Here is a 21,900-nt window from a genome sequence, read left to right as displayed (position 1 = left end):
AGCTGCCGGTCACCGCCTCCAAATACCGTACCATAAGAGAGATATTTTGCCGAACGGATAAATATGGGAATTTGTTTTTCTCCCGGGCCACAAAGGACTTCAATAAATGCTAGTCATAATCTTGTTTGAGCATATGCTTTTTATATTTAGATGGCTGGTGCCCTAACACCCCCTGCCACCTGGCTTTTTAGGTGCTTGTGGGGGTAGATGTAGACGTATATTAAATTCAAATAATTCCTAATGAAGGTGATTCCTTTTCAACTTGCAGGACCCTCCAGAGCAAGGTGTGCTGTATCTGACTCGAGGCTTGCTGAATGTTGTCCAACATTACTCTTGGCTTGGTTCCCCTGGTGCTGGAGCTAACAGCAGTGACACCAAAAGAGGAAGTATGTCGCAAGCCATGGTGTACTTGAATGTCCTCCAGATGCTCTCATCTGCTACTCAGGAAACGTACCTGTACCGAGTGGACAAAGGTAAATCATTTCGTCAAAACTAGATGGCAATTTGATGTGATAAAGAGTTCCATGATGGAAATAAAATGGTGGCATCCAGTGATTATTTTTTATGTACAACTGGTTTCCATTGATAAGGCCACTTTACATGAAATGGCCAATCCATTTTCTTCCCCTACTTTGACAGTTGAGTAATATTTAATCCCTATAGGTGATTAACTTAGATTCTTTTAAATCTTAAACAGCAATTAAGCATAATTTTATTGAGATATCTTGGGAGCATTTGTAGCCCTGCTGAATGACTATTACAAGGGATGGTCAGATCAGATGCCTTGGATTTAAATATGTATACGCTGTTTTTGCCCTCCATGGGATACTTCAGATCCAAATTCGTTGAATGAATCAGATCTGGATCCAAAATGGTTGATTTATGCTTTAGTGAATTCAACATCCCATACAAAGGAGTGGAAAGAGTTCTTATCCTACCTTCGCATGCGCCATTGCAATGCGATGCTTTTCCTTCTCATGAACCATTTTGTTTAAAAGCTCTTGTAGGGGTAATGTGACAGAATTTCAGCCGTGGAAATTTTTATGACAAAATACAAAAGGCACATAGTGTGACTCTTTCAAAGAGGATGAAAAAACATCGGGAGAATCTCAATGCCATAGGATGATTACCACGTCAAAAGTGACTGCGTTGCAGATTTAAGAAAAAACACCCATGACCCTCCATCAGCCTGTGCGTCTGATGTTTTTTTTTTTGTTTCCGAGATCACACAAACCATAAATCATTATCTTTGAAGGAAAATATCAAGTTACATGAGAGCAATCGAAGCATGTTTCATCCCAACCCAGTTTGGCCAACTGACATTTTTCATCTTACCTGCTTCAATTCTGTGTTTCTGGAGAACAAATGCTGGGTGAGCGACTTACTGGACCCAAAGATAGTTTTTGGCAATTGGATGATGTTCACAAGATTAAAAAAAAGAATGAGACCTAACATATTTAGGTTTTATTTAGCTCAAAATTGATTGAAACGAAGTTCTTTTAGTTTCAACAAAACTATACCAATATTCAACATTGTCCAAACAGCACGATTTTCAAAGAAACAGGGGTACAAGAAGATACGGCCTGGAAGCGCCAACTGTATACATCAAATAGGTTGTGCGGCTTTGCTTTGAAGGCAACGACGTCACAAAATAGTGAGATCTGACATGTTCGTCCTTGACTCCCTCATTTGTAGCCTCTTTGCTTGAAAGACCAGGGGAGCGGGCTCCTTCCCCTCCACCTATCCTTTAAACGCTTACGCTGCCCACCCCTTCCTCTCGCTGAGGGCAGCTCCTGCAACTCATCGCACGTGACTCTAATGTTGTTATAAACATTGTTAATTGTGTTGCAAATTTTGCAGTTGCAATTTAATTTAATGATATACTGACACAAATGTCTTTCATTGTTTGGAAACATTTTTATTGGTATAAAGAGAACCATGTGGAACCATGTGTAGCACTGTGACGTGAAATTATCGTGAGGAAGTGCAAAATCTACCTCACCACTACTGAAGCATTTGCGGGTGAAACATAAGTCAGTATGCGATGAGAAAGTGACAAAATTTGAGGGAAACTTGTGTGGGGAATATTAAAACTCATTCAATGGTTTTTCCGAAGATGGAAACCTAGTTTCATTTCCAAACGCTAGCATAACAGTTTATATCCTGAGTGTGTACAGATTTTATCATTTGTAAAAAGTAAATTGAAAGCTGGTAAAAATGATTTTCAATTGGTAAAAATATGAAAATGTGTATGCAAATCTAAATAGCATTCCCTTGATTGTATGTACCCAGGAGAATCTTGAATAATTATGTTCTTCGTTTTATAGTAGGATTTGAAAATGCATTTGGATCTGGAAATATCCGAAGATCAGGCTCCGAAAATCTAGGATCCGATCCAAATCTGAAAAAAATCCAGGATTTTTTAATTTTACAAAAAGAAATTAGCAAATAGGAAGCCTTGAGATAGTTAACTCAATGGTAGAAGGAATGCTGCAGCCTGCAGACTGCTTTGGAAATATGTACAGGAGGCCACTTACTGTTTTCCCTTCCTGCTACGTGTCTTCCATCTCTTGCTCAGGAATGACGTTTGCTCAGTTGCATGTGCATTACCTCTTCCGATGACACCCCAAGCATAAAAACTCCTTGTCAAGCAGCCTTTGCACTTGCAAGGTGTTCACTTGCAATTTTTTTTTCAGTGTTCTTCATTTTAAGCTTTCGGCGTGTGGTTTGCTAACATTGATTCCCTGGCATCAAACCGAAAGTTATAAAAATTTTGGTTCATGTAATAATGCTATAATTTATTTATTATAGTATTCTACCGATTAAGGTAGGTTTCCATGGAGTACTATAGAAGTAATCTGGGAGCCTCCCTTTCCTTCCAGCACTGCCTTCTTTAACTCACAGTAAGGCCTACTCTCTTTCAATCTATCTAAAAATCCTATTCTTCTCCTTCCCCTCCCTCGTTTCCCTAACATTCGACCCTCTAGCACCATTTTCAGCATCCCCTCACCACTAAGCACTAACTTCATCCATACCTTCTCCTCCGTATCTCATCTAAAAGCTGCCTCTCCTCGCCAACCATATCCAGCACTTCGTCGTTCCTTTTCCTCTCCGTCCATTTCACCCTCTCCATTCTTCTCCATACCCACATCTCGAATGCCTCCAATCTTCTCTCGTCTTCTTTCCTCAGTGTCCACGTTTCCGCACCGTAGAGAGCTACACTCCAGATCAAACTCTTCCCTAACCTTTTCTTTAAACTCTTACACAACGATCCTCTCAGAAGCTCCTTCCTTTTCATGAACGCCTCCTTCTCTAATGCAATTCTCTTCCTGATGTCCTTACTACTGTATCCGTTTTCCTCTAAGGTACTGCCTAAATAGTTGAATTGTTCAACCTGCTCAAGTTTATCACCACCCACCTTTATCTTGACTCTCACATTCCTCGCTCGTGATGCTTTACAAAACTGCATAACCTTAGTTTTCTTGTGATTAATCCTCATCCCATACTCCTCGCAACGTTCGTATAACGCATCCACTAGAGCCTGAAGCCCCCTAGCTGACTGGCTGATCAACGCCTGGTCGTCTGCGAATCTCACTGATTTGAACATCATTCCTCCTACTTTTATCCCAGCTTCTAACTCATCCCATGCTTCCCTTACCATCTCTTCAGCGTACACGTTAAAGAGCAGCGGCGATAGAGGACAGCCTTGCCTCACACCTCGGCCAATGCTTGTCCACCCAGATTCTCCATCTGCTATCCTCACTTGCGCAGTCTGGGCCATATACAGATTACGAATCAGTCGTCTATCCCTCCAGTCTACACCTATTCTCTTGAGAATATCCATTAACTTTACCCAGTTCACCCTATCAAACGCTTTTTCAAAATCCACGAAACACACATATACGTCCTGGTCATATTCTAGGTTCCTCTCCACGAGGGACCTCATTATTGCTATTGCATCACGAGTTGACTTCCCCTTTCTGAAACCAAATTGATCTTCGCCCAAATACTCGTTTGCCCTCGCCTCCATTCGTCTGTTCAATATCCTCAGCACCACTTTCGCTGCGTGCGATATTAGGCTGATAGTCCTATAATCTCCACATTCAACAGCTTTCTTCTTTTTCGGAAGCGGAATTAAAACCGTCTTCACGAAATCTTCCGGCCAGCATCCCTCCTCATAGATCCTGTGCACTAGTTCGAAAAACCTTTTCTTACCTTCCTTCCCTAGATTCTTCAGAAGCTCACACGGGATATTGTCCATGCCTACTGCTTTCCTAGCCTTCATATCACGAAGTGCTCTCTCTATTTCCGAATCTAATATCCCCGGCCCAAGATTATCCTCCTCCACTGCACTTTCCTCCTCTAGAGTCAATCTCTCTGGTCTGTTCATTCCGTCATACAGGTCCTCCACGTATTCCTTCCATCTACTCTGTACCTCTCCTCGCTCAGTTAGCATCCTCCCATCTTTAGCCTTAATTTTAGACATGGCTTGTCCTCTTTTGCCGCCCGATAGCGACTTAACTTTGGCGTACAACGCGCCTATTTCTCCATCCTTCTGGAACTTTTCCATTTCCTCACACTGTCTTTTCCACCAAGCATCCCATGCCCTCTTAGTTTCACGTCGTAATCGATTATTCAATTCCCTATACATTCTTCTTCCCTGTTCTGTGCCCATGTTCTTCCACTTCCTCCTCTCCTCCATTTCCCTTATCATGTTCTCCGTTATCCACGGCTTCTTTATCCTTCTACTGTCAACGTAACCAATTGACTTTTCCGCCACTTTGACTATTCCCGTTTTAATATTATCCCATCTTTCCTCAACAGTCTTACTACTTTGAATCTCCCGTATACTAATGTCCACTAGTTCCTGATATTCTCTCCTCATACTCCCCTTCAGGGCTTCTACGTTCCATTTCTTCGCCTTCCTAACTTTCATAAGTCTTTTGAATCTTATGTTGCATTTCATGAGCTCTAGAAAAAAAATTTTGGTAGGTAAGATTTTTATGTGTGAGAAGCTACATATAATTCTTGCCCTAATTATGATTTAACTTTCTTTATAGTGTATTTTTTGGAAGAGGAAAAACCTCAGGGAACCATATGAAGAGTCAGTTTCCTTTGGATCATTTTCTACTCCGTACTATCTTGAAGCCATAATCATAATTGCACTGCTGCGAAAACAACTTTTTACTTCATTATGGGATCAGAAATGCATGACAGCTGTGGTTGCTGAAAGTGGTTTCCTGCTATGTACTCATTACGTACTGTTTGAATCCCTAGCGTTACTTTGAAAATTATACCCCACCAAATTGGTCAAAGCAATACAAAATTATAAACAAATATAATTTTTCTTGGTGAATATTATTCCTCTCAGTCTGTTAATGCTGTGGTAACATCCAAACCACCCATCTGCCACCCCCTAAATTAAGGCACAGATTGGTGAGGGTGAAAGATCCTATCAGCCTGAAGACAACGGGAGTTCTTGTGAATGCGGCAAATATATATGTGGGGGAGAGAGGCCGAACAATTGAGAGAATGACGGGGGAGGGCACCAAAGGCATAATTTAGATTTATTATTTGTAGTCATATTGTCCACCAATTTTTTATTATCTTGTGCAGCGATTGAAAGATGATGAAGACTTCCGCATGTTGGATTATTTATTACCCTTATTGGAATGAGCTTCTATGTACATATTTGGCCAAGGTGTTGCTCGCATAATCTATTATGATAGTGAATTTTACAAATACTATTCGAAATAAGGATTGAGAGAATCCTTTTCTTGAAAGAACTAGCTTCTGCACAAGATTGGCTGGGTCATTATGAACTCCTACGACTTGAGTTTTTTTTTCACCTTCTTCAACCTGTAGTGATGAAAATGGAAAGAAAAAATCGCAATATGTATTTGTAGAAAGATAAAAGCTCTACTGATTAGCTGAAAATAGTGTGGTGAAAGTGTAAGAAACAAGCAATTTCTATGTTTTATATTGTTCACAGCTGCACACAGAGTGAAAGACAGTCACATTTTCCCTTAAAGGTGTGAATTGATTTGGGTGGCATGATATAGGACTTGAATACCGACCTGAAAATTTTTAGAGGTTCATTGTGAAATCAGATGTGGGATATGATTTTTGCAGAAAAAAATGAATTTTTGCCATGAATAGTGATAGCAGTGGTACATAAACACATTAATATTGGGAGGATGAATATTTTATTGCTATTTTGTGCCAGTGAAAAAAAATTTCCTTCTGCAAGATTTAAACAACTACTCGGGAATAACATATTTCAGTGAGCAGCCCACGTGATTATGTACCAGTGTGCCAACTCCTTCTCTACTGGCAAGAGTGTTTCATGCCAATTTTTATGAGTCATTGCTCTGGAAAGAACCTGTGAACAAATCAGTCTTCTGGTGTAATGGGTAGTGCCATTATTTGCAACGATGTTGTGGCAAATTGTTTGAATAATTTACACGTTTATTATGTCCCAGTAAAAGACTATTGCTATGATGGTACAAAAATATACTTTGATGGATTTGCTAATTGACAAATGAAATGAAATGGAAGTTTGGATTTCATGTCTAACGTGAGCTGCACATTTCATTTGGTATCAAACCTGCCCTATTTACGGTATAATTTTCTTTGAATGATGCAGTAATTAAATGATTTCGAGGGATAGAAATGCCATTCAAATTTATCTCTTTCCAACTCTATAGATAATATCGAACCTCCATTGTCCGCGGCTAGTGTGGCACTGCTCAATTTGTTTTTCAATTTGAATGCACATTAAATTTTATAGCAAGAGATATCCTTTTTCCATAATGTACTTCTTGCTCACTTTCCCTACCAGTTTAACTCGAGGTGCATCGCATTTGTCATAATCTGACATTTTAACATTTGATGTTTTGTCTTCCCAATGGACTATAGTGGACTCGAATGACGTTCTCTACGGTGGCGACCCTAAATTTGTTCAAGAGGTTGAGCGCATGTGTAGCAGAGTTCTGGTGGAAGTGCTCTCACATTTGCACTACCTCGGTGAGACTCATCAGTGGAAAGAGCTGGTGAGTGAGTCCATGTCAACCAAGCGCCATGGAGCAGTGGGAGGAGAGGTGTCTTTGTTTCATTTTAATTTAATTAGTATGCTTGCTATTTAAGCACGTATGTTTTTGTTAGAGATGGGTTGAATAGCAGATTTCTCGAACTCGAATATCGAATTCGAATATTAAATCATTGCTCGAATATTCGATTACCTCGAATACTAGAATTGCGAAGAGCATATTAAATATACGTTTTTCTTCTATTTCACTTGATGAATGTATAAATAAAAAGGTATACATCAAATACATTTTAAAAATTAACTTTTTTATTTTGAATAAATCCCCCTCATTGATTGTTGTTGCTTTACTTCAGTTATTTTCGGTTGCACTTTTCCTTAGGTATCTGTTTTTGTTGGTTGACATTGCTTAGACAGACTTGTCATCTCCAACTGATTTTTTATCGTCTCAACTTTATTTGAATCTTGGAAATCACTGATTTTGAATTGTATTTCAAGAATTGTGGCAAAAGTGAATACATAAATGTTCTTTTTCCAAAAATTCAAACCGACTTTTAATGGAAAAAGGCAAATCATTCGAAACCTTGTGGATGACCATGCGAAAACTACTTAGTTTCTAGGAAATTAATAATGCTATTCACAAGGGGGATTACTTAAAGAAACTGTGACTGCACTTCCAATAGCAAGAAATGATGCTCCTTCGAAAACATCCAGAACATCAATCAATTACTTGATAGCATCGCACTGTGGCTGTGGAGTTATGTCTACATTAAAACTCAGGCTAGAGGCAGCTAATGTTATGGCTTGCTTCTGTTCCGGAAGACACCTCATCATTGGAAAAAGGGAGTTCCATCCTGTGGGTTCATCCTGGATGAAAATAGAATGAGAAGCGGTGAAAATAATTTTTTGAATGTTAGTGTATTGATGGTATGTATACATTCAGCCAGGGGCCCATGCATAAGCCGTTTTTTACTATTATTTTAATGAAAATTTCGATCCTTTTAACTTTGATGTATAAAAGTTGAAAGAGGATCCAAATTTTAATTAAAGTAATAGTAAAAAACAGCATATCATTGTGGAGCCGTTGTTTGGCATAAAAAAACCCAACAAATGTCAGGGGAAGCCCGCATTCTTGCAGTCTTTGAAATCATGTTGGTCTTTCTTATGAGTGGAACGGTTTGGGAGCAGTAGCTGAATGTGTTACGCAAGGTATCCCAAAAGCCAATATTTTTTTGAGGGGTTTCATGGGGGAAACCGGGGATTTTTGGATTTTTTCCCCCGATCATTTTTGGTTGCCCACGTCGAACGATATCTTTTCACCACTTTTATCCACGAAATCGATGTAGTTCATCAACTTGCCTATAACGGCGCTGCATGCACTAAACGACTAGAGTCCTCTACGTTTTTCTGAGTCAACTACCAATGACGTGCATATGACAGTGTATGGTGCGAAATTCAAAGTATTCGAGGTCGTACTTTTAGCATAATTATTCGGTATCTCGAATATCGAATACTTTCTAAAATTCAAGATATTCAAGTATTTGCAGATACTATTCATGCACCTCTAGTTTTTATGTTAAAAGCTGTAAGTCTAATGAATGTATTAACTCATACTTTATCTACTCTTAATTTGTTACTCAAGAGCTAAAATCTTTATAAATTTGATTGTGATGTGTTTGCTGATTTCTATGACTAAATGTTAATGCTTTCAAGTACTAATGTTATTCCTAAACAATTTTATAACTATTGCATGAAGAATATAATTTTTTATACAAAAAATCAAATTCTTTAACTCCCATGGAATTTCCATGACATTTAGATAATTGATCTAAAGTGTAACTTAAAAGAAAAAAATGAAAAAGACTTGGGCTTTTAGTGTTTGGCGACCACCATGCATAATTTCTGATCCTAGATTGTGGGAGTCATTTAAATGGAAGCACTGCATGAAATAGCTACCTTAAATTCAGTCATGAACATGGGTTCAAAGGTACAAACAACAAGGAAAGAAATTCTTTTCAACAAATAGTTGGATTGGACCGGGAAGCAAACCTGTTTTCTAAAGGGTTACTTTGGAAATTACTTTTTTAAGCTGTCCTCAAGGCATCACCAGTAAATCAAAAACATTTTTCCTCTTTCACAAAGAGATGTAAAACAACTTTGGTAGCACTGGGTTATAGGTTGTGATGATGCTGTAGCAAGTGAAACCTGATTCACCATTTAACTATTTTGTATTCTTTTGTCAAATTGTCAAAAGTTAGTGATCCCCATTGGGGGCACAGCTAAGAATTAAGGGTGGAGGGGGGGGTTTAGGTTAGCAAATACTGGGAGGTATGGAATATCCACCAGGGTAAGCGGAAGGTGCAGGGCCTTCCCTCACAAAATGAATATATAAGATAAATGGTGAGTTTGAAGGCATTCTGCGAGATATTTTATTAATCCTTACACTAGTCTGTGCCTTTCCTCACTTTTAGGTCAGAGTCTTTCTAATTTGGTTCCATAAGTGAATACCATGGCAGTTTCCAAAAGTACCTATTAAAACAAGCATCAGTTTACAATCTGTGCATTTATTTCTTTTCTGTTTTGTTAGTTTTTACTGATGGGTGTGATTTGGGTGTTTTTATTCCAGGCCCACCTTTCATTTGAGCTCTTCCATCGTGTGACTCTGTTTGGCGACGTTGGCGACCCTGCCATGCTCTCTCTCGCCCTCTCCCTCTGGCACCTTGCTCACTCGCGCTCCAGTTTCGCTCCGGATCAGAAATTATCCGTAAGTTATGTCTCACAGATTTTTATATTATTTAACATTCCACTTAATGTCTCCCTACATATAATTTATAGCATGGATGATTACATATTTAAAAAAATGTCATTTCAATGATTACAGCATTTATCAGCATATAGCAAGCCTAAAGGCAAATACCTATCATAGCCTATGGTAAATACATGGCCTATTCGATAACACAAAGTTTTGAAAGTACAAAATTTTTTGAAATTACAAACACTGGGCTCAGTCTCCAGGAGCAAATGGACTTCGTTTATACAAACTGTAGCAAAAAATTTGTCAACAAAACTAGTTATTCCAGCGAAAGCAGCAAAAAAATCAGTGCTTCTGACTGTTGTACATCAAAGTGTGAAATCGTAAATGATAGTGCAACTTTGGAGGGAAAGGGTTCCCCTAAAAACTTATGGTTGGGAATTGAGGAGAAGTAGGAGTTCAGTAAAATTATTGTGGCTGGCACAATTTCCCTATATACATGCATTCTCGTAAACATCATGTCGACAATACTTTGTAGTTTAACATGTATGGAAGGTTTCACGGGGTTTCGTAGATGATAGTGCATCTTTGGAATGAAAGGGTTCGCCTTATATCTTATGGTAGGCATTGAGGGGAAGTAGGAGTTCTGTAGAAATATTGTGGCTGACTAGAGGTGGGGAGAGGTAGTAAGGATATCACCGATGATATAACATTTTATACACCAGCCCATATTGAGGGCAAAATGGCTCCTCTATTGCCAATTTCAATGGGGATTTGATGATTCCATGAAATAAGTTTTTGCATCACCAGCTTGCTACCTATCCTCGTGGGAGGCAGCGTCTGACTGTTTTTCGTCCTGGAAGTGCTGAATCCTACAGAATGGGCTTGAACTAAATTCATGGGAGATCGTGCAAAGGGCTTCAGTTGGTGCCTTGCGAGTGTCTAAGCAGCAAACGGTGGAGTTGAAGCAGCGGCCAGGACTAGACATGCATGACAGTGGTGAAGACGAAGATGAAAGTGAGGAAACTCCCCACTTTCACCCTTTCACCTCTTATTTACCCCACCCACTTCAAATGAAGAGGAAAACTTAGTTATACACATTCATTTTATTGGCTTCAACACATATTTTGTCATTTCGTGACATATGTTTAGTCTTCCCTAGCTCCTGTGAGACTTTTTAGATTAGAATCGCTTCCACTCCATTCACCGATAGACACGGCTGGGTTACCTACCTCACTAATCCTGTAGTTGGCCCTAATCATTTTGGCCAAGTCTTGTTAGGAAGCTCGAGTCGCATATTGGGGAAAGCTAAATGAAATACCATTTTTTAAATAATTATTTTATCTCCATGGAATTATAAAATTTGCAATCTGCTTAATATTTTTAAAGATTAAGCCAAAACAAGACGTCAATCTGAAATTAAGAGCTTATTTTTTTGTTTTATTAAACTACTACATATATGGATAATTTAGCTATGTTGGTTTACATTCCTGTACTCTTGAAAATTATACATTCATACATTGGCCTTCTAAAGTTTTTGGGTTTCATTCTTCACCACATTTAAAGTGATGCTATGTAACGTTGATATTGTAAAAAGATGTTTTAGTTTTAGCACTAGACATAGGTGTGCCATAAAGGGAAATAAATATTATTGCGGAAGGGAGAAAGAAAAACTAAAGAATGATCAAATTAAATTCTTCTCGGGCTTCTGTCTGGGTAAGGCGTTCCATCTACTTCTCAGCCAATGATTCAATTGAAGATAACTCCTTCGTCGTCAATGTCGTTGATACCTACAGGATGACCAATTGTCTCTCTTCTTCTCTGCAGACTTTCAATGGCAACTAGTTGTTTGCTTTGTCCTTTCCACGCAAGCAAGCAGGTCGTACATGTGTGGAGGTGTTGGCTGTTTCCCAGTTTGGAGCGTGGTCAAAGTTCCACCATCTTGGCTTAACTTGGTTTTTTGGACTTGGTATCTGACTGATATTTTAAGTTGGCTAAGGTTTGTTCTGAAAGTGAACTACATTGAGTGAAAAATGCCACCATAATCATTAGTATATCGATTTGGCGATTATCGATCTGATTTTTCCCATCATTTGCAATACTATTAATGTATAAACTATGTGTCTGTTAGCCACTTTGTTGGGGTGGGGATATCCTTGAAAATTTACTTCATTACTGTAATTGTTGGATTTCTGTTGGCTATAATAAAACTAAATGCCAGTATAAATGCAGGTAAATGATTAGTTTACTCTCGTGAAAATTACCTAGCATTCAATCAGTATCTTTCACAGCATAAAATCAATAAAAAAGAGTATTTTTAAAAATTCCATCGTAAATAGCCACTGAAAATGTTGAACAAGGCCAATAAAGACAGAAGAAGGGCCATGGGAACAAAAGCAAACATATTTTTGCGACTTATTAAAAAGGTTCGAAATTACGAAATTTGATATGACAAGTTCCAATTTTCCGGTCCCGCTGACTTCATGTAATCAAGAGTTTACTGTATGACCTCACCTGGGTAATAAGGCATATTTTTCATGTTTCTTTGGCTTCATTTCTAACGTTAAAAATAGCTTTTTAATTGAAGAAAAAAACATTTTGCAAAGTGTGAGCCAACACAAAATAACAAAAATATGAAATGAGAAAAATATGCACTTGAAACTAATGCATCTGTGAAAATATTTTCAGCCAATTTAAAGTAGAAGAGCATAGTTACAGATACACCCATGCCTCATATAGCTCAAGTGATACATTCCTTACGGTCTTTGATCTATACGAATTTGCGTTATATGAGAGTGTTTTAACATTGGGAAGATAGGGATGCGTTCCTGGTAGCATAAGTGTTGGGTATCGAATTTCCTCTAAACCATATATATTCCGATAAGTAGCCTTAGAAAACCTTATTTTTATAAATGTTTAGTGTTTAAAATATCTTTAAAGATAGTAGGCATGCATTTAAAGACTTTTATTCAGGTCAAAAAAAAGTTTGTATGTACTTTTGAAATTCCGTCCTGCCATGCGGGTGGGCTAACATCTACTATCTCAGGGGTTCGTAATACATTGCCGGCAGTTGACGATTTTTCAAACCAGTCTAAAAACAATTATTGTGTCACCCAGGCCCTTTTATCGCTCATCGAAATGACAGGCAAATGCTACTTTGAATGCCATTTCATAGCTAGCGGAGTTTATGAATCATTTTAATTTGAAGTCCTCCGAGGCATTAGCAGCTATGTGAAAGTCTTTAAATGCCTTGAAACCTGACCCAGTTTTCCTTCCCTGACAATGAATAAACAAGATTGCATTCTTTTCCAAAACAATATCGTCTCGTCAACACTAAAAACTAGTTGAGGGGGAAAAGAGCCGCTGTCAATCACAGCTTGGAGTTCATCAGAAAACGTTGCGGTGACTGTGCTATCAACACTTGCTGATTCACTTGATATCGCCGCACTGAAAATGCCTGCTTGCCGTTTAAAATTCTGGAACCAACCGGAGCTTTCACTAAATGTCTCAGAGCGATTACCGCCCTCATCTTTATGTTCAGATCCACAATGAACTTTCCATATGTGTTGACCACTTGGTTGAAGTTGGTGCGGCTGAGGTCACTGATGTTTTAACTTCGTCTTTATTCAGAATAAGGCATCGTGAGTTTAAACTTCCACACAATATCGCTTTGACGCTTTCCATTTTCAAAGCAATTGACCTCTTTCAATTTCTCTTCTAGGTTTATGGTTTCTCTTGATGACTTCTTGGTTTTTCTTCCTGCACTCCTACTTTTTGCCATTGTTCTCTTGGTTTTTACTCTGTATGGCTCTATCAAAATCACCTTCTACTGCTGCACTGTATTCCTGAGATGCAGAGGGCCTACGACTGCTGGGAGGGAATGAAGCCATTGTGTTTGAGATTCTATAGCAGACCCTTTCAGGTGTTGATGCTATTCATACACAACTCGGCCACCGCTCTATTTCTCCCCCATGAATCCCGATGACCTTGGAGGCCCTTTACCTGGAAGTCAATCGCCCGATAACCTATGACGGCAAAATTTACATCTCAAACCGTATTGCTGAAAAAAAAACTCATTTCCACTAGCTCCACGCTTGATTAATGATCGAAATTAACTATTGTCATTCTGTTAAGGAGATGAGATAAATTACTTCAGTAGGCCGGCTATCTGGACCCAATGACGACCCTGAGATGAGACTTTTGGCCAATGCTCAGCAATGGATTTTTGATTAATATATAATTAAAAAAGAAGATTTGAGGCAAGCAATACTATTAATATGTGTACAATGATAGCAATTTCATGTGTACTTACATGTGGGTACATAAAAAACGTTGAAGCCGGAAAATACTGGTGCTTCAGAAATGGAAAAAAAGACATTGAAAGTGTAGGCACACGCATCAAAAACCAGGGAACTATGAATGAATAGATGTGCAATCGGTTAACTAATGCGAGGCAGAGGTGTGCATGGGTGCATATGATGAGCACATTACATGGAAATTCACGTGCATCTATTCATGAATCGTTCTCCGTTGTTTGACGCATGTGCCTCCACTTTCAATGTCTTTTTTCCATTTCTGAAACACCGGTATTTTCCGGCTTCAACGTTTTTTATTCAAAACATCATTTCCACTAGGCTTTCCCTCCATTAGATTTTCTCCACAGCCCACCCACTGTCTTCCCAACAAATCTCGATCCTTACAACAGGATGTCCTTCCACTCACCATGCCTCCCTGATGACCTGCCTTCTAGCGTCCTTCAAAGACGTCCGTCCCAGCAAACTTCCCTCGACAGCTGACCCTTGATATTCCCTGAATGAGGCGCCAAATTGGGTGAAAACGGATGCAAAAGCTAATCAAAGAAGACCTCGAAAACGGCTTGAGTAGGCTGCTGGAAAGCAGGCTCATTGTAATGGAAGGGTAGGAGGTGAAACTGGCTGGGGTCAGTGACTGAATGTGAGGATGGGCAATGGCGTTTATTTGTTGAGAAGAAAGACTTGAGATAACGAATGTACGAAGAGGCTGTCGGAGCAATGGCTAGGGCAAGGATGATCAAATTCCCCAAAAATTTGCATGTAAGTCATTATATACGTCCTCTAATTCACGTAGTGAGGCACAATTCGAGGTTTCGTTTAAAATCCATAAATTGATATTAAAATTTAAAAAAATCGTGAAGTAATTACATAAAATGAATGGGGATGAGTTGTAACAGTGATTACAAAAATTAGAAGAGAGAACAAAGTATTGCCGACACTGAGACTCGAACCCGGGACACCCACTACAGGTTAGGGGACTAGCAACCTAGACCACGCCACCACGGCCGTAGTTAAGAGGGAGCGTTTACTCAAGGGACGTCATGCTGCGCAAAATCTTTGCATACGAATATCTGTCGAACCCGGGCCTATGTGGAAGAAGGCCGTGACACTTTTTCTACCTTACCCATATACTAGTTTCAGAAAATAACATCCGCATCCAGATCCCGAACATCACTTTGGCGATGTCTCCTTATTAGCGCAAGTTCACGTTTTATTATGAAAGCGTTAAAGTGTTTTGATTAGGCTATACTGGATTGCGATGTTTCCCCAAGGAACGAATTTGCACTATATTAAAATTGTACTATGCGAGGCATGGGTGTATTAAAAAAAGACTGAAATATAAATGCATTTTGTTCAAAAAATGAACTCATCAATGTCGTCAAGTCCACTCATGGTAGGCATATTGCTCAGTGTTTTCATAATGAAATGCAAAATGATGTCAACTAAAAGAAGCACATGTCTCGTTCTACTGCCTAAGCCGTTCAGGTTCCTTGTAAGATATACAAATGACGTTAGGCATATCACACCATGTGGATTAGTTTTTTGTGGGATTCACACCAGGTGAGGCATTCAGTCAGAGTCAAAGTGACTGATCATGTGGTGAGAATGTTGTTCTGAACAAACACTTCAGCGTAATCTAAAGATATGAATAAATTTAAGGTCTATTACAATGATTGGCTTGGCGAAAGGAGAATAGAGAAGGAAAAAATCCCCATCTGTAATTCTTTCCCTGGTTACAACTAGAACATCACTAGCTGCTTTTAACAGTTCTTTTTATTAGGCTTGCTAATTTTCTAATGCAATATCCCAAAGAAAACATTCTACACCGAATTGATGAATAAGACCCTTTGTATGTGTATGTACCAAGAAATTGGAATGAAATACATATGTAGAATGCACTTATAACACAGGGTTGGACATTCAGGCTTTAATTTTAAGAAATAAGCACAAGTTATGTGCAGGTAAATATTTTTCATGAAGATCTTACTTCTTGCACAATTCTTGCAGAATTGAACTCTGATTTTCATCTCTAAGCTAGACTGAATAGTGCACAAGAAAAATGTCTCTGCTCGGAGAATCCAAAACAGATTTGCCTATTTTTAAAAAAAAACTTGCCAATTATATAATCTGATGCAATTCACAGGTACAATTTCTTAGTTAAGAATTAGTTAACGAAGGTACGTTAGTTCAGTTAATGAAACCTGTTGCATTGAAATTCTAAATGTTGCCCTGGTGAATCAAAAGACTGTATGTAGTTCTCTTTCATATATGTACCTGTCATTAGCTATGAGATGCAAGTTCTTATTCTCTTTGTAATGCAGTGGAACCTTAATCTATCATTTTTTTGGGGGATGGATGAAATAAACGATGAATACGGGTAAATGATCAATGCGGGAATGTTGGTCTCTTCCCACACATTGCCTTTGTGAATATCTGGCTCTCATAAATTTCATTCAAATAGTCTTGAGAATTATGAACCTGTGATATAATAATGGTATGTAAAATGATCATTGAAGCTGAAGATCCATTCCAATAAATTCTAAGAAATTTGCTCTTGTAGGTAGTTATTTTATAAGTTGTATGTTTTTTTACCTTTCCATGACTCATTTGGATGGAAATTATGCTGACTAAATGTATGTCATTTAATTTTTAGGCAAGAACGTTGGATTATTTGAAGAGGAGGGCTGGTAGAAAGCAAAGCCAGCAAAATGGATTTTCCGCCTTACTGGAAAAATTACTTCCTGAAAGTTCATAATCTTCTCCAACTTTCATTGTTGTAAATTCCCAATGATATTTAATAATTGTTGATCCTGTTTTGTAGTTATTTTTTTGCTTTTGTGAGTGCAAGTGTAATCTCTGTTTCCTCACTTTTGTGGAAAAAAACTATCATCAATGGGAGAGGTTTAACAGCATTACATACCTCAAAGATTTTCTCATGTGGTCGGGAAGAAACTCGGTGGGTTATTTTTAAGGACTGTATGAAATACATTTGGGCATTACACTGTGAGTTATTCCAAATTTTGTGGTGCAAAGCATTAAGGAGGTGTTGAGGTACCTTTTGTAAACCATGCACAAATGAAGGTGAATGCCAAACACATTGCTGCTGTTTGGCTCATCAATGTGCCATTCTCACTCCTGAATCAAAATGTCTTTTCACTTCAAACCCCACTGTCAAATTGTAAATAATGTTTCATTTTTTAAAATATATGAATATGTTTATTGTAGTTCACCAAATTTATAATGTCTTTAAACTTCTAGTTTGTAGAGCTTACTCCCAGGCTAATGATGAGTGAGGATAATTGGGAAAAAATGAGTAATCCAAACATTCACTTTAATTTCATGTGACTTTCATCATATACGTATATATTACATACATTTCATATTTTTTTAGATGGTTTTCCAGAAACATTAGCAGCTTTCTTTTCCCAACTGCAATCTTTTTTTACGGCAATTATGTGATTCCACTGGTATTCTCACTGCTCTGTGTAGTATGTTATGATAGTTTCCGAAAACCACTCATCCATGGCTGCGAGGTCATGGATTCCAATGCGTGGATCGCACGAATGCTTCAAAAGCACAGCACCACGTTGGAAGCCACACTGCCAGGCACCACGCCGCGTATTTGCTTCTTGCACAAGTTGCCCGGGATGCAGATCCGTGATCACCGAGCACAATTGCGCTCTACGACGCTAGGAAAACAGGAACACCGTACTCCAGTGATGGCAACTAGGGCACGATCACCCCATGGCCCAGCAGTGGCTGTAGGAAACCAGGGCTTTAGGCAAACTGCCTGCGCAAGCAAGTGCCTGGCTATGACTCACGCTGTCTCTTCTTCCATTGCTGCCTTCACTTCTACTATGTATTCCCTTCCTCTCCACCTTGACTAGTCACGACGTACACATGACTCCAAGTGCGACGAAATTTCCGGCTCCCTTGAGCCGTATTCAACTGCGTGGAAGTCCATGGCAATAATTGCATGGTTGCGATATGACATATAAATATAATGATTGCCGATAACATTTTTCTTCATTTGCGATTCCTTTGCCATTCAAGACTCTTCAAGAATTACTCATGGAGTTTTTTTCCACTGCCAATTGTCATCTGCAATGCTAGATCAGACGTCCAAGTAAACTTGAAACATTTCTTGTCAGCAAGGAAATACATTAAATAATTCCCTTTTATGTAGAGGTTTCTAATGGAAATAATAGACCAGGTGTAGCCATGCATTAAAATTAGAGATGGGTTGAATAGCGGATTTCTCTAACTCAAATGTTGAATTCAAATATCAAGTCATGGCTCGAGTTTCTCAAATTTCGAATACTAGAATTGCACAAGGCACAGTAAATGTTATTCTTCTATTTCACTTGATGATTATATAAATAAAAAGGTATACACCAAATAATTTTTTTTAAATCAGCTCTTTTATTCTGAACAAAATCCTTAATGGATTGTCGTTGCTGTTCATCTGCTATTTTAGGTTGCACTTTTATGAAGGTATCTTTTTTTGTTGGGTTACATCGCTTAGACAGACTTGTCATCTATCTCTAAACTATTAATTTTTTATCATCGCAACTTTATTGGAATCTTGAAATACACACATTGGGGGAAATCGGGGGTTTTCAGAGTGTTCCCCCAATCATTTTTGGTCCCCCACAACGAACAAACGATATCTATCTATTCACCACTCTAAGCCCATTTGACATGGACGCGGACGGTCTGCGCTACGTGCCCGGATAAGGTTCCACTGACGTAAATGGAAGCTTAGTTAAGCACACATGAGTGGGGGCCGTGGGGGAGCCATCCGCCCCTTTGCTCTGCCCCGCGGACCATCCGCACGCGGAAAGGGCCACAGACAGAGGTTGGTGCGGACGGACCAAGTAGATTTGTCAGTAGAATTAGAGCGAGCTTGGAGATAGCAGTGCGTCTTCATGTTATGGATAGTCTAATTGACACTGTGTAAATAACTGAAAAAATTATATTCATCAGTGCGTAGATCAGTGAATATCGTCACTAAAGTGGTTTTTAATGTTCTTCGTTCCACAATAGAGTTGACCCAAAACCTCCTTTGACGGTCACTTTACCCCCTTTTTTTCTACAGTGATATATAGTAGTTGCTTGGCAATCTGACGACCTTCTACCATGGCAAGCCACACACAGCTGACACTGTGCCCATGTGAACAGCATCCGCGTCTGCTCGACCCCACGCCTGCGTGAACAACGGCGACCGCCCTCTGCCCCGTGTGCGTAGCGCAGACCGTCCGCATCCGCATGTGAAACGGGCGTTATCCGCAAATTTGATGTAGTTCGTCAACTTGCCTAAAACAAGGCTGCATGCATTAAACAACTAGAGTCCTCTACGTTATTTCTAGTCAAATACAAACGACTTGCATGCAACAGTGCATGGCACGAAATTCTAAGTATTCGAGATTGCACTTAAAGCATAATTATTCGAGATCTCGAATATCGAATACTTTCTATTATTCACAGATACTTTTCGCACATCTCTAATTAAAATGCAGATATCCTGCTGCTTTTTGCGTCCGATTGAACAAGAATTGCGGAAAACATCGAATGAGCGTGAACTCATGCACGAATAATCCGCAGCACGGTTAAGCCACACCCGGATAATCAGGGGTCTGTTGCACTTAAAAAAAAAGAGGTTGATTGCTCTGGGGTCAGAATAGAATTGATAACAGGAACGGTCGGATCGGATACCTAGGATCCAAATGTCCACGGATATTGTTTCGTTTCTGGATTTTGGATTTGAGGTCCTCAACTGTAAAATCTTTGAAAAGAATTCAAAGATGGTCAAGTGAAGGCTTTGCTTGAGTTGGAGTGTATCCACAAAGGCTTGGAAAATGAATTCCAACTGCTAATTTTTCACTCAAAGGCCCTTGCGTCCCAGAAAGTTTATGTGGGCTCTTAAATTCAAACAAATATACAAAGATAAATCAACACTTTGACGCTTACAAAATTTCTATTTTTCATAAATAGAATAAATTTATTGTGTTATTAAAATAAACCATATAAATCACATAAAATATCCACAAAATTGGATGAATGCAAAAAGTGAGTCAATAATGTACTCATAAGATATGGCCATCAATAATACAACTTAAAATTTGAGAATCACAATCACATTGCACTTTGTTTGAGTATCAATGGACGCTTCGGAAGTTGAAATTTCCATTTGAAAAGAACATCTTCAACTTCATAAAATAATGAACACATTAGTAGGTAGGAGATAATTACTTTCAGATAGGTTTTTGACATAAATAATTACATTACATAAAATAATTCTCATTATTTCAGCGAAATTTAATTTCAATTTTACACTGTCTAATTCTCTTTCATTTGTGGAGGAAATGAAAAAAAATAAAAATATTATCACATAAATATAAAACATTGGCCCCATAAAGGTATGATCTGTAGGGAGTGCTATAAATATATTTAAACCAATTCAAACTTAAAACCCGATGAGAATTCCTCACACCGATAGGATATTCTGCATCTCACTGGCATTTTGATGCAAAAATCTTCATTGTATGTTATCACCTGTTCATAGCTCGTCTTTGGTTCACTTAAGTCTTTGGTATATATATTTAAATTTACAAATCTTTCCCAAGTCGTTCAATCTCATGCAAAACATATTCCATGTGCGAAGGGGAGGGCGGTGGCTGGCATGTGACGACCAATCGGAAGAAGTTGCGGAGGCCTTTATTGCTTAATGGCTGGTATCCAATCATGAGGCTACCTTGAAGTATCATCTTCTTCTTTAAATTTGGTGCCACCTAGCATACAAGAGAGAATTCACATGCATAAGTAGTACTAGACATAAGATAAGAAGCACTGGAAATGAAAATTTATTATTTATTATAATATATGTATAATAAATAATATATGTATCATATATTTGATATAGAATATAATACATATTTTCATTAAAGTAATATACATGTATTTTATGATAATACATATATACTATAATTGCAAAAATATAATTTATAATAATTAATACATATATTTAATAAATACGGCTGAAAAGTCAAGTTGCTCCAACATGAAGCCTTCCATCTTTCAAGCGTACATATTTCCAAGCAAAATTTAACTCACACATGCATTGTCATGTCTTGATGTCAGTGTAGAATGCCATTGTGAAGTTAAGAGACTGTGATCACATTTCATCAGTGGCGTATTTACGAGTACACCAACTACGCCATGGCGTAGGGCAGCAGCTCCCAGAGGGCGGCACAAGTCCCGGAATTTTTGTTTCTTCAGGTTTTTTCAATTTTTTTAAAAACAGTTTCCTTCCAGAATGCGAACATATTGATTCAAAATCCCACACAATTTCTTTTTTAGAAAAAGTTCCACCATAGGCCGCCAGGAGCACAAATCCTGTGTTTACAATAGTCATTGTCTAGCGAATGATCACGCTATTCCTGTTTTTGCTAGTTCCTTTTGTTGGGCACGAGGACCTTGAGGACACATTGAATTTGGTTCACATTATTTAAACAAAAGCTCTGAATTATGAAAAGATTTGAATTGTGCGAGGGTGTCAAGATTTGTGCGTTTGATTTTGTGAATATGGCTGATCGACGTGAGATACTGAGTGGAGCTCAGCATAAGAAGGCACACCAAGCGAAAGAATGTGCTCAGAAGAAAGTTCTCGAAAAAATTGTGAAATAGATTCTTGGGTTAAAAAAAAATAAGGAAGCTTTCGAGAAAATGCTGATTCCATCGAAGAAGTAGTGAACGTAGAAAGGAATGAATCTATTTTGGCAAGAGCGAAT

At 38.5% G+C, this 21,900-nt stretch overlaps 2 protein-coding genes across 4 annotated transcripts in view; one reads left to right on the top strand and one right to left on the bottom strand.

Annotated features, from left to right (window-relative positions):
• The window catches only part of LOC124164566 (VPS35 endosomal protein-sorting factor-like), a 104,417-nt gene extending 87,083 nt beyond the window's left edge, over positions 1–17,334 (top strand). For 2 of the 3 annotated variants that reach the window (XM_046541943.1, XM_046541944.1), the window contains exons 17-20: positions 269–473; positions 6,919–7,052; positions 9,672–9,809; positions 16,764–17,334. In XM_046541943.1, coding sequence (XP_046397899.1) covers positions 269–473; positions 6,919–7,052; positions 9,672–9,809; positions 16,764–16,865 — 579 coding nt within the window. In that variant the 3' untranslated portion in view covers positions 16,866–17,334. Of the gene's footprint in view, positions 1–268; positions 474–5,060; positions 6,499–6,918; positions 7,053–9,671; positions 9,810–16,763 lie in introns of those variants that run through there. The other variant, XM_046541945.1, reaches the window with a different exon arrangement.
• The window catches only part of LOC124164567 (cysteine sulfinic acid decarboxylase-like), a 128,615-nt gene continuing 123,667 nt past the window's right edge, over positions 16,953–21,900 (bottom strand). The window contains exon 11 of the mRNA XM_046541947.1: positions 16,953–20,901. Coding sequence (XP_046397903.1) covers positions 20,719–20,901 — 183 coding nt within the window. The 3' untranslated portion in view covers positions 16,953–20,718. The remainder of the gene's footprint in view (positions 20,902–21,900) is intronic.

Source organism: Ischnura elegans, chromosome 8, assembly GCF_921293095.1.
Source record: "Ischnura elegans chromosome 8, ioIscEleg1.1, whole genome shotgun sequence".
Taxonomy (NCBI): domain Eukaryota; kingdom Metazoa; phylum Arthropoda; class Insecta; order Odonata; family Coenagrionidae; genus Ischnura; species Ischnura elegans.
This window is presented reverse-complemented; position numbering and strand designations above follow the sequence as displayed.